The sequence below is a fragment of the Leptodactylus fuscus genome, chromosome 7, assembly GCF_031893055.1.
Source record: "Leptodactylus fuscus isolate aLepFus1 chromosome 7, aLepFus1.hap2, whole genome shotgun sequence".
Lineage (NCBI taxonomy): Eukaryota > Metazoa > Chordata > Amphibia > Anura > Leptodactylidae > Leptodactylus > Leptodactylus fuscus.
Window position 1 is genome coordinate 155,724,159 of NC_134271.1, and position 14,255 is coordinate 155,738,413.

General features: G+C 45.9%; 2 protein-coding genes across 2 annotated transcripts in view; one reads left to right on the plus strand and one right to left on the minus strand.

Annotated features, from left to right (window-relative positions):
* LOC142214655 (NACHT, LRR and PYD domains-containing protein 12-like) overlaps positions 1-14,255 on the plus strand; it is a gene marked incomplete at its 3' end in the record, with an annotated part of 792,298 nt that overhangs the window by 420,679 nt on the left and 357,364 nt on the right. The gene's annotated exons all lie outside the window — the stretch shown is intronic.
* Positions 5,553-14,255, minus strand: part of LOC142213479 (NACHT, LRR and PYD domains-containing protein 3-like) — a 78,979-nt gene continuing 70,276 nt past the window's right edge. Inside the window, exons 13-14 of the mRNA XM_075281828.1 lie at positions 9,479-9,652; positions 5,553-5,607 (exon numbers count right to left, since the gene is read on the minus strand). Of these exons, the coding sequence (XP_075137929.1) occupies positions 5,553-5,607; positions 9,479-9,652 (229 nt within the window). The remainder of the gene's footprint in view (positions 5,608-9,478; positions 9,653-14,255) is intronic.

Below are 14,255 nucleotides of genomic sequence, written 5' to 3' on the forward strand. Positions count from 1 at the left end.
CTTTTCGCCTCCTTCCCGTCCACCCGGATTGCCATCATTTGCTGGGGTGTATGGTGGACGGCAGGTATTTTTACGATACCTGCCTCCCCATGGGCTGTTCCATCTCGTGTCACTATTTCGAGATGTTCAGCTCCTTTTTGGAATGGGTGGTCCGTGTGGAGTCGGGGTCCGCTTCTATCACTCATTATCTGGACGACTTCCTTTTTGTCGGTCCTCCAGGTTCTGGGCTTTGTGAACGGCTCCTGGATACTTTCCGGTCCCTGATGCAGGATTTTGGTGTCCCGCTCTCCGCCGAAAAGACGGAGGGTCCTTGTTCACGGCTTTCCTTCCTCGGTATCGAGTTCGATACCGAGGCCATGGTTTTCCGCCTACCGGAGGATAAGCTTACAAAGCTCCGTGACCTGCTGTTAGGTTTCCTTTCGGTTCAAAAAGTTACGTTGAAACAGCTTCAATCCCTTTCGGGTTTATTGGTTTTTGCTTGCAGGGTCATGCCTATGGGACGGGTCTTCTCTAGGCGCCTTTCTTTGGCGTCTAGGGGGGTTTCTTCCCCTGGGCATCACATTCGGGTTACCAAGCCGATAAAGGCTGATTTGTCCACGAGGCTGACCTTCTTAGAGACATATAATGGTCACACGTGTTGGCAGACTCCTGAGGTATCCAATTCTGACATTTCACTTTTTACCGATGCTGCCGGCAGTCTGGGTTTTGGGGCAGTGTTGGGAACGCAGTGGTGTGCTGAGTCGTGGCCGGCCTCCTGGTGGGACGCCGGCTTGTGTACTAATCTTACGCTTTTGGAGCTCTTCCCCATCGTGGTGGCGATTGAGGTGTGGGGGAATGAGCTCCGGAATCGTAGGGTCCGGTTTTGGACGGATAATTTGTCTGTGGTTCATTGTGTGAATCGACTAACATCTTCTTCCCTTCCAGTTCTCTCCCTGCTGCGTCACCTGGTGCTGAGGTGTCTTGAGCTGAATATTTGGTTCAGGGCACGTCACGTCCCCGGTGTTGAGAATGTGGTGGCTGATCTTCTCTCATGTTTTCGTTGGCAAGAGTTCCGGGAGGTGCTTCCACAGGCTGCACAGGAGGGTGTACCGTGTCCCTCCCACTTGTGGGATTTGGTGGCGAAAGACTCCTGCCGCTGATTCAGTCCTCGGTTGCTCCGGTCACTTGGCGTGGTCACGGTAAGGCCTGGGGTGAATGGTGTGCCTTGGCGCAGGGTGAGATTCGGTGGGGTGATCGCATGTTCTTGCTACGTTTAACCATCGATTATCTGCTCAGTTTACGTCAGGCCGGGGTATCTGCGTGTGTGGCCCAGCGTCGTTTAGCGGGTGTGGGTTTTTTCCTTAAATTGTCGGGTGTAGAAGATGTCACACGGTGTTTTTGCATTCGGCAGGCTTTGAAGGGCTGGAGGAGGGAGCGCGTGAGTAAGGATAGCAGGCGTCCGATTACGTACGAGGTTCTGACGCGTTTGGTAGCTTCTTCCCCTTTTTTCTGCGGTGAGCCTTATGAGTCCAAGTTGTTTTCTGCGGCGTGTTGCTTGGCGTTTTTTGGGGCCCTGCGGGTAGGCGAATTGGTGTCCCCTTCCCTGAGGCGGTCGGGGGGTTTACTAGAGGGTGATGTAATTTTGTCTCACAGCTCGATTCGGGTCCGGGTACGTCGGTCCAAGACGGATGTTTTGGGTAGAGGGGAGTGGCTACTGCTTCAAGCAGTCTCGGGCCCGGTTTGCCCAGTGCAGACTGTTGCGGATTATGTACAAGTTCGCCCGGCGTCCCCTGTTTTCCTTGCGCATAGTGATGGGTCCCCTTTGTCCAGATATCAGTTCGAATCTCTGTTGAAAAGGGGTCTTTTGTACATTGGTTTGCCGTCCTCTGATTATGGCACGCATTCGTTTCGGATCGGGGCCGCGACTGAGGCAGCTCGCGCGGGTCTGTCTGAGAAGGAACTTAAGCGGATTGGGCATTGGCGTTCTGGGTGTTATGCCTGGTACATCAGGCCCGAATTAGTTCTTTAATTTTTCTCCTTCTTTTTCAGATCAGCGGGATCCTGTCGTGTTTTTATTGGGACACTCCTTCTTTTATTGGGCTGAGCAGAGGGCTGCATCTCGTCCGGGTGGTAGCAACCTTGGTTTCCAGCATATACAGGTTGTTTGGAGGGGCGTACGCGGCATGAGGTGGTCTCAAGTTCTTCCCGAGGCAGTGGAATTCAGTCGAGGCGTCGACGGCCCGGTAATCCTGGTGGTGCATGCCGGCGGGAACGATCTTTGTTTTGTCCGCATGGCCGAACTTCTTGCGGTCATGCGGGCAGACTTGGAGCGTTTACCTGGTTTTTTCTCGGAGCTTGTCTTGGTTTGGTCCGAGATTGTTCCTCGAGTTCGCTGGCATGGCTCCAGGGATGCCGAGTCCGCTGAGCGGTGTCGGCGGTCGGTGAATTCCCGTATGGCTCGTTTTGTTCGTTCACGGGGAGGTGTTGTTATACGGCATCATCAACTTGAGGGGGATAATGCTCGGTTACTCAGGGAGGATGGGGTACACCCCAATGAGATCGGCCTCGACATATTCCTGTCAGGCCTCCAAGATGGCATCGAGCAGGCTTTATTTTTGTTGGGTGGGGGTCGGCACCCGGTGTAGCCACGCGGGTACCTCCGTGGCGGTGATGAACAGGAAGTAGGGTGACGGCGAGATGATGCCCCTCCGCGGGAGGGGGCCGGGTCACCTGTTTCCTGACCAGTCTATGTTGTTTACATTTCGGTTGCCATGGTGATGGTTGCCATGGCAACCAGTGTTGTTCTTACCTGATGTTATTTAACTATGTTTACATTTTGGTTGCCATGGTTTTTTGGTTTCCATGGCAACCCAAAGTTGTTCTTATCTACTGTTTATAAATAAATAAGCTGTGGCCGACTTTCACCCACACAAAAGGTTAATTGTTGTCTGTATGATTTATTCGCCTGGGAAGTGCCTTAAAGGGGTAAGGGGTATGTTTATTGCAATACGGTTAATCCCCGCAGTCTAGGTGGGAGACCCAAAAATGCAGTCAGGCTATATCAGCTCAATCCCATTTTTAAGGGTCTACCCCTTGTATTTTTCATTTATTTCTGTGACATTATTTCAACCAATAACTCAAGCAGTACAAGCACCGGACACTGGTACTAGAACACTGAAAACTGCTATATAAATGTAGTACAACTGCAGCCTTTACTTCTCTGCCCTCCCTGGATCTCTTTTCGGGTCCTTTTCTCCCTCTGTTGAACTACTTCCCATCAATACGGTGTGATACACTAAACAATATATTTGATACTCAGGTCGCTCGTGCCTACCCATTTCCAAGGGCAACTGATGGCTTTCTTCACAGTCACACAAGTACAGATAAGGATTGTTTGATGCCATATCTCAACCTTTCACCCTCACAAGTTTATTTCCTAAAGTATAAGGAAACTTTAATGAAGAACAATCCAAACATCTAGTGTGACTGAGCTAATCCCATTACACCGTCCATTGCCAACTGCATCACAGAAGTTACCATCTCTGGAAGTGGTAGAACTTCTTTCTCTGCATTTAGCCATGCTTGATGCTATGCTAGCTGACTACACTTGGTTGCTCAAGGTTCTCTTAATGCATATCGCCAAGGTGCATCAGATGTGTTTTTCAGCACTGAGGCCACCTCCTCTGAGATCTCAAAGGAACTTCAAAAGATTTGTGTATTGCAGCAAAAGAGAAGAGAAAATAAGTGTAGGGCACAGAGGGATCGGAGAGGACAGAGCTGGGGTCGGCCAGGTACTCCCACAACATGCACCTATACTTGTCCCTGGTGACACTAGGCCCCTCAGTGGTGGTAATATGGCCAGGGGGGGGCCATTAACGTGTCTCTCCTGGTGACAGTAGGCTCCTGAGTGGTGGTAATTTGGCCAGGGGGGCCATTAATGTGTCCCAGACCTAGGAATAAGTCTTGAAACAGGGTAGAGTTTTGCATGCCTTTGCCTCTACCCACCGTTTTTGCTTCTTAGCTTCCCTCCCTGTTTTCGCCCCTAGACATCACCCCAGTTTATGCCTCTGCTTCTAGCCACCTTTTTTGTTGATTAGTTTTCCTGCACATCTACACTGCTTTACTGCTTTCGCCCCTAGACATCACCCCTGTTCATGTCGGGTCAGTGGCCTCGTCGTCCACCAACTCCTCTTCCAATTGCTCACTGTCCCCTTACTGAAAACCGCACATAACCATAGCTCGGGCCTGGTCTGCGTTGTACCCTGCACTCTGCTTAACGCAGCTGCCATATCTGGAGTTGTGATGAGCGCATGCTAATGTTTCGTGTCCAGTGGAAAAGATTTCACATAAGTCTGCCACCCTTGGAAACTCATGGTGCAGAAACTGCGGGAGCTGACTCTGAGGAACACTCGGGTTTTGGACATGGTATTCCATCAAAGGTCTCTGCTGCTCACACACTCTATTCTGGAAGATGGAGGCATTGCTGGAGGCTTCGGAGGCTAGCAGCAGCTCCTGTACACTTGCGAAAGTGGGCGCACTTTCACCAGTAGCTTGTGTACATTGGGGTATGTTTTAAAAAAAAACGTTGCACCACTAAGTTAGAAGTGGGCCAGGCATGGAACGTGTTGGAGGCTGGCAAGCTCCAGAGCCGCTACCAGGTTCCTGCCGTTATCACACAAGACAAACATGCCTGGCCCCAGGTGTAGCTGAGAAAAACACATTACCATCTCAGCCAGGATGGCATCCCTGACCTCGGAGGCAGTGCGGCCTGCTGATGTCTCCCCATGCCAGTAGCTGGGGTCGATTCAATGGCGGAGGAGGGTTGTGTTTCAGCACTCCTGCCAGGAATATTGGGCGGGAGAGACAAAGCAGGCCACCACAGTTTGCGACTCGGTCCCAGCCTCAACTACAAAATGGTGGTGAGAGAAAGCCCTGGAGACTTGTAAAGTGGCAGCAATGAGTCCAGCCCTGAATCCCATAGAACACCTGTGGGGGAGGAGGAGAGATCTCTTGGTGGCAGTTTGGAGAAGGCCCCCTTCACATCTCAGGGGGGACCTGGAGCAGGAGCCAAAGAAGAAGGGTCTAAGATTCCAGCAGAGCCTTGTAAGAAACTCATTGCTGGTTAGCGGAAGCGGTTGTGCGCAGTTATTGTGTCTAAAGGTTGTGCTACCAAGTATTAGGCTGAGGGCGCCAATACTTCTGTCCGCACCAGTTTTGGAGTTTTGTGTAAAATGATCAATGATGTGACTTTTTTTTTCATTCTGTTTTGTGTTTTTTCATTGCAAACAAAATAAATGAAGGTATTACCAAAGAGTTTGTGCTTGTAATCATTATCTGGGGGACACCGAGGATTATCTGACAGAATTGCAGGGGGGGCCAATACTTTTGGCCAACACTGTATATGTTCTCATTTAAAAATATCTACGTTTGAAAAAGGGCTATTGGTCTGAAACGTGTTGTGTATTGTTTAATAAAGAAGTGTTTCAATTATCTCCGGGTGAACGCTGTTGCTTTGCCAAATCTCATGAGGAGGCTGGTCCATTTCTGTTCCATGACCTGAGATTAGTCAGTGACTAGATCTGCTGAGGATGAATCTGTACAATCTTGTGATTTCCAGATTCGGTGACACTGGGGATTTAGTCATAAAAAATATATTACTAAAACAGGACATAATATCTAAAAACATATCATAGAAAGAAGGCCACACCTACCCAATACCAGATACAGGGCCGTTTTAACCATAGGGCCAACGGTGCACTTACACCTGGCCCTATGATATTAGGGGGCCCCGATGGGAGAACTGGACACTCCTGCATATGCGGTCCCGCGTTTTGGACTGCCCCAACTTCAGCTCATCGATGTCGTTAAGGATTGCAGACAATGAGGAAACAGGGACCCATCTGCCCCCTGCTTCACTATTCATCCCCTCTCTTCCCCTGGAGCCGCAGGTGCCATATGATGACATCACTTACATCGCCCTGCAGCTCCCTGAAGACTCCAGACTGAGACAGCAGAGGAGGGAGGAGAGGGGAGTATTGCTGTTATTGTTTCATTCACTCAGGATCTGTTGGGGAAGATAAGGTTCTTTTATGAAGATAAGAATCTCATCTTTCAAATGATACAAAAGTCACCATGATAGCCCTTACAGATCCGGAGAGATTCACTGCTGAAAACGATGTTCGGCATTAAGATCCCAATAAAGATCTACATTTCTGACAGTATTTTTAACAGCAAATCTCTCCAAATCTGTAAGAGCTATCATGATGATCTTGGGATAATTTTAAAGAGGAGATTCTCATGAATCCAAGGTCATCTTCATAGCCCTAAAGGATATGGGCTCTAAAGTGCCCCCCCCCCCCCCCCCCCTTCAACCTAAGGCTGTATCAATAAGAAATCCTCATGGTCTGTGCATAACCTGTATGTGACCTGGGGAGGTGGTATAGACTTCTGTCCATGATATCCCCTCTCCTATCTCTCGGAGACCATACCATACTGATTGTAACATAGAGGGGTAATGTACTTCTTTTATTAATAACAACATAACAATATAATATTAATTCACAGAGAACATACAGTAACAAACTACATCTAAGACGGAAAATACAAGACACGCGACTGATGACAAGTCTATAATAACACCATGTAAAATATCGACATGTTGACCCAGAACTGTTATAGTAAGTACAAGTTGTCTGGTCAAGCCCCATTCAGACTAAACACTCCTCAGCTCAATAGCAATCCAAACCCCATCTAAGGGTGCTATCACATCATGCTTTTCACGTCAGTTAAATCACTTAAGCTAAAGAAACATTAACATGCACCCCTTTAAATCACGTTCCCCATGACAACTACAGATGGAATAGGCAATGGGAAATCCATCAGTCCCCACCCTGAACTGTCATTGTGGATGTGTGTGTGTGTGTGTGTGATGTGGTAAGACCTTCCAAAATTCACTTTTATGGCCCTTGAGGTCAACCCTTCCAAATTAGGTTAGAAGCTCTTAAGCTGAGCTACCAGAAGAGACTGAGGCCCTTCAGGTGACTTCAGCCTCTACCTGCAGAGTTTTAGGCCCTTTCACTTAGTTCAGCCTTGCACCAGCAGAGATTTGTTGGCCCTTTGGGTGAGTAGAGCCTTGCACCAGCAGTGTTTTTGACCATTGGAGTGAGTAGAACCTCTGACCAGCAGAGTTGGGGGGGATCAGGGTGGATTGATATAATATATAATGGTGGAGTTATAATATATTCTGAGCTGGAAAGGATTCTACGACAATGAGAACAACATTTGGGAAACAGAAAGGACCCGGATTATCCTGTCAGTTATCCCTGTATGGGAGCATATGCCGCATCAAGGTATGACAAGTTACAGAAGTTCAAGAAAAATTTCTGACAAGTCATTGTACCTGCCTGCCAGCTGAAAGAGCTAGACTGTCTGCCAAAAGAGATCACAATGGGGTAGGAGTTGTTGTCCTTATTCTCACAGTTCTCCATGCCATTGTCCCTGAGATCTGCTGTATGTAGTAATAATTCACCATATACTGCTGCTGAAACTACTGAACACATATCTATCTGAACTATTCTGTCCTTCTATCGCACTGTTACTGTGTGAACTATTGTTCTGTTGTTCTAATTTACTCAGTGGCATAACTAAAGTCTTTTGGGCCCGGGTGCAAACTTTCGTTACATGCTGTGCAGTGGACGCCACGCAGTATTATGTGCTCAACAGTGGCCCCCAAACAGTATTATCTACACTAAAGTGGCCCCCAAACAGTATTAACTACACTAAAGTGGCTCCACAGTGGCCTCCACACAGTATTATATGCTCCACAGTGGCCTCCACAAAGTATTATGTGCTCCACGATGGCCCCCATACAGAATTATATGCTCACAGTGGCCCCCACACAGTATTATGTGCTAACAGTGCCCATCCCCCCACCATAGCCTGATGCCCTCATTTACCCCCTCTTACTCACACACAGCCTGTGCCCCCTTGTTATCCTCTTGCTCACACAAAGCCTGCACCCCCATTCCCCCTTCTTGCTCACACACAGTCTGCACCCACATGTCCCCCTCTTGCTCACACACAGTCTGCACCCACATGTCCCCCTCTTGCTCACACATGTTCTCTTCTCTCCTCCTTACCTTCCATCAGTCTCATTCCCTAGTTGGCTAGAGGAATTTTAATGACATCAAAGGTCCTATAGCCCTCTAGGATTTACTGCAGGAAAGAGCCCCGGAGCGGATGCTCAGGCCCGGATCGGTGAGTATAAGTATTTTTTTTATTTTTATACACCTCCCTTGGGCTGGCATTTAAAGGGGCTCTATCAGCAAAATCATGCTGATCGAGCCCCACATATGCGTGAATAGCCTTTAAAAAGGCTATTCAAGCACCGCTAATGTTATATTAAACTACCCCCCCCCCCCCCATTTTAAAATAAAACCCTAAAACAGAATGTGATAAACTTACCAAACGTGCACGGGGGGGGGGGGGTGGGGGGGGGGGGGGGGCATTCAGGGTGCGCTGTCTTCTTCATCCACCCCTCCTCTTCCTCCGATGTCCTTGGGTCCCATCCTCCTCCAGCGAACTGACATTGCTTAAAAAAAAAATGGCCTGGGTGCATGGGCAGTAGCCGTAATAGAAGCCGCATGCTACTGCGCATGCGCCCAGGACATTTTTTTTTAAGCGAATGTCAGTTCGCGAGCGCCGGAGGAAGACGGGACCCGAGGACATCTCAGGAAGAGGAAGCGGGGAAGAAGAAGACCAGCGCACCCTGAATGCCCGCCCACCGTGCACGATGGGTAAGTAGATCACATTCTTTTTTAGGGTATTATTTTAAAACGGGGGCGGGTAATTTAATATAACATTTACGGTGCCTGAATAGCCTTTTTAAAGGCTATTCACGCATATGTGGGGCTCTAGCAGCATGATTTTGCTGATAGAGCCCCTTTAATGCAAAGGGGCACAGTCAGGAACCTTTCCATTAACAATATGTATAGTGGTCAGGGAACAAGGTTTTCCCCGACCTCTGTGGTCTGAGGCCCTGTCTATTTCCAGCTGGCTGCCGGCCCCCTACCCCTCTGGGCCTGGTCGCGGTTACACTCCCTGTGACCATGATGGTTAGGCGACTGAATGCACTGTTGCAGATAAACTATTTCTGTCCTTCTATCGCACTGTTACTGTTTATTCCAGTAGAAAATGGAGTCATTGCTTTGGACCAAGCAGTGATGAGTAACACGTCTACCCCGACAATTCACAATATTCGGCTTAAATCCGGCTCGTAACAAATCTCTAGTCTTAAACATTAGTAGGAGTTTATGTTTTTAATGAAGTTATCAGGTAATGGAATATGTACAATGTGTAATGTTCTTCTAAATTTGTATCTGTGTAGTTTAGGCTGGCTGGTATTTGTAGTCCCACCTCTGTCCTCATCAGCCTATACATAGAGAATGGAGGAGGAAGCTTTTATAACTAGTCTCCTCCTGTACACATCTCGTATACTTACCGTAATTCCTGCATCATGCAGGCTGGAGTGGACAGAGCGGCCATCAAGTCACTGAAGTGTGGACCAGACAGACAGTTAAAGGACAGGTCAAGTCTCTTCAGGGACTGGTTATTCCTTATTACATAGGCCAACTGGGGGCAGCAAGTGTCTGATAGAAGATTATTACCAGCCAAACTGTAAGAATAAGAAGATGAGATGTATCAGCAGCTGTATCACACAGGATAGGATTAGATACACAGCTCAGTATACAGTATCACACAGGATAGGATTAGATACACAGCTCAGTATACAGTATCACACAGGATAGGATTAGATGCACGGCTCAGTATACAGTATCACACGGGATAGGATTAGATACACAGCTCAGTATACAGTATCACACAGGATAGGATTAGATACACGGCTCAGTATACAGTATCACACAGGATAGGATTAGATACACGGCTCAGTATACAGTATCACACAGGATAGGATTAGATACACGGCTCAGTATACAGTATCACACAGGATAGGATTAGATACACGGCTCAGTATACAGTATCACACAGGATAGGCTTAGATACACAGCTCAGTATACAGTATCACACAGGATAGGATTAGATACACAGCTCAGTATACAGTATCACACAGGATAGGATTAGATACACAGCTCAGTATACAGTATCACACAGGATAGGATTAGATACACGGCTCAGTATACAGTATCACACAGGATAGGATTAGATACACGGCTCAGTATACAGTATCACACAGGATAGGATTAGATACACGGCTCAGTATACAGTATCACACAGGATAGGATTAGATACACGGCTCAGTATACAGTATCACACAGGATAGGATTAGATACACGGCTCAGTATACAGTATCACACAGGATAGGATTAGATACACAGCTCAGTATACGGTATCACACAGGATAGGCTTAGATACACAGCTCAGTATACGGTATCACACAGGATAGGATTAGATACACAGATCAGTATACGGTATCACACAGGATAGGATTAGATACACAGCTCAGTATACGGTATCACACAGGATAGGATTAGATACACAGCTCAGTATACAGTATCACACAGGATAGGATTAGATACACAGCTCAGTATACAGTATCACACAGGATAGGATTAGATACACAGCTCAGTATACAGTATCACACAGGATAGGATTAGATACACCGCTCAGTATACAGTATCACACAGGATAGGATTAGATACACCGCTCAGTATACAGTATCACACAGGATAGGCTTAGATACACAGCTCAGTATACAGTATCACACAGGATAGGATTAGATACACAGCTCAGTATACAGTATCACACAGGATAGGATTAGATACACGGCTCAGTATACAGTATCACACAGGATAGGCTTAGATACACAGCTCAGTATACAGTATCACACAGGATAGGATTAGATACACAGCTCAGTATACAGTTTCACACATGGGAGGATTAGATACACAGCTCAGTATACAGTATCACACATGGGAGGATTAGATACACAGCTCGGTATATCAGTATCACACAGGATAGGATTAGATACACAGCTCAGTATACAGTATCACACAGGATAGGATTAGATACACAGCTCAGTATACAGTATCACACAGGATAGGATTAGATACACAGCTCAGTATACAGTATCACACAGGATAGGATTAGATACACAGCTCAGTATACAGTATCACACAGGATAGGATTAGATACACAGCTCAGTATACAGTATCACACAGGATAGGATTAGATACACGGCTCAGTATACAGTATCACACAGGATAGGATTAGATACACGGCTCAGTATACAGTATCACACAGGATAGGATTAGATACACGGCTCAGTATACAGTATCACACAGGATAGGATTAGATACACAGCTCAGTATACAGTATCACACAGGATAGGATTAGATACACAGCTCAGTATACAGTATCACACATGGGAGGATTAGATACACAGCTCAGTATACAGTATCACACATGGGAGGATTAGATACACAGCTCAGTATACAGTATCACACAGGATATGATTAGATACACAGCTCAGTATACAGTATCACACAGGATAGGATTAGATACACAGCTCAGTATACCGTATCACACAGGAAAGGATTAGATACACAGCTCAGTATACAGTATCACACAGGATAGGATTAGATACACAGCTCAGTATACAGTATCACACAGGATAGGATTAGATACACAGCTCAGTATACAGTATCACACATGGGAGGATTAGATACACAGCTCAGTATACAGTATCACACATGGGAGGATTAGATACACAGCTCAGTATACAGTATCACACATGGGAGGATTAGATACACAGCTCAGTATACAGTATCACACATGGGAGGATTAGATACACAGCTCAGTATACAGTATCACACATGGGAGGATTAGATACACAGCTCAGTATACAGTATCACACAGGATAGGATTAGATACACAGCTCAGTATACAGTATCACACAGGATAGGATTAGATACACCGCTCAGTATACAGTATCACACAGGATAGGATTAGATACACAGCTCAGTATACAGTATCACACAGGATAGGATTAGATACACAGCTCAGTATACAGTATCACACAGGATAGGATTAGATATACAGATAATAATAAATAATAATAATAATAAATGGTATTTCTATAGCGCCAACATATTCCGCAGCGCTGTATAATTTGTAGGGTTCAAATACAGACAGAAAGATACATTACAAAGAAAGTAATTTCACACAATGGGACTGAGGGCCCTGCTCGCAAGAGCTTACAATCTATGAGGTAGAAGGGGTGACACAAGAGATAGCAGGGGCGGCATTGCTTATACAGAGGTCAGACACTTCTGTAATAGAGGTGACTGTCATTACACAAACATAAGTCTTTATGAGGGGAACACTATGCTAAAAAAGCGCACTGCCACAGAAAATGTTTAGCAAAAAAATATATAAAGCTTTATTTAAATACATTTTAAAACATATAGAAGACAGAAATAATGAATGGGGTGATACAACCAAACAGAACAATGAAGGCCCAAGATGGAATACTAATGGTTGATGATGAATAAATGACACTTACATTACATATATATTAGGATATGTAAAACATCCATAGTTTCTAAAGTTCATATATAACATACATAGTTTTTTAAAGTGCAAATATTCTGTGAAATAACATGATACCAAGTAATAAATTACCTATGGGTGGACCTTCATGTAGTAAAGGGGCGCGTTTACTACATGAAGGTCCACCCATAGGTAATTATTATTTTAAAACGGGAGGGGGGGGTAGTGTAATATAACATTTACGGTGCCTGAATAGCCTTTTTAAAGGCTATACACGCATATGTGGGGCTCTAGCAGCATGATTTTGCTGATAGAGCCCCTTTAAGCATAAACATGATCACATACTGTGTATGGAGAACTCCCATATTGGCATATTTAGAACAAATAGAGACTTCTGAACGGGACACAAAGACCAGATGGGACACAGAGGTGTATGGAGAGGACAGAGGGGTCTGGCAGAACGTTATAACACTAATAAGGTGGGACAAATGTTTCCCCATTATTTATATACACAGCAGTGTATCAGATATTTATCAGAACCTTAATACCACAGATACTGTAGATACAATATAATTAGTATGTACCTCAGATTCTGCAGGTCTGAGGCCCCAGTCATTTCCAGCTGGCTGCAGGCCCATATCCCTCTGGTCCTGGTCACAGTCACACTCCCTGTGACCACGATGGTTACACGACTGAATGCATTGTTGCTCATGATGTATTGTTCTGTTGTTCTATCGCACTATTAAGGCTAGTTCACACGGGGCCAATGCAGCAGATTTTGACAGAGGATTTCACCTCAAAATGGAGCCCTATGTGAATTGCTAGCAGAAAAAAAGAGGCGACATGACCATTCTTCAGGCGGATTCCTGAGGAAAGTAATAGAAGTGAATGGGAGGCAAAAAACGCATTGCGTTTTTTGGTGCTTTTTTAATGGTCCATTAACTTTAGGGGAGAACAAAAAAAACGCTCCAGAAAACGCTCCAAAAAAACTCATCAAGGTCCAAAAACCGCTTCCTAATTAGGAAGCAGTTTTTTTCCGGACCAAAATGTGCCACACGTAATATATGTGTGAACTAATAATAAATGTTATTTCTATAGCGCCAACATATTCCGCAGCGCTGTACAATTTGTAGGGTTCAAATACAGACAGAAAGATACATTACAACGAAAGTCATTTCACACAATGGGACTGAGGGCCCTGCTCACAAGAGCTTACAATCTATGAGGTAGAGGGGGTGACACAAGAGGTTGCAGGGGCGGCATTGATTATACAGGGGTCAGACACTTCTGTAATAGAGGTGACTGTCATTACACAAACATAAAACTTTATGAGCCATCACCAGTCGTGTCCTGTAACATGTGGATGGAGCTTGGACCTATAAAGTTAGCCTGAGATGGCATCATATTATGTGGGGTAATGTGGGAGCGGGGACAGAGGAGGGTTAAGGGTTTACGTTAGACATTGTGATAGGCCTGTCTGATAAGATGTGTCTTTAGTTTGCGCTTAAAGCTGTAGAAATTGGGAGTTAATCTGATTGTCCGGGGTAGAGCATTCCAGAGAAGTGGTGCAGCTCGGGAGAAGTCTTGTATACGAGCGGGGGAGGTTCTGATAATAGAGGATGGAAGTGTTAGGTCATTGAGTGAACGGAGAAGACGGATTGGGCAGTAGACAGAGATGAGGGAGGAAATGTAGGGAGGTGCGGCATTAT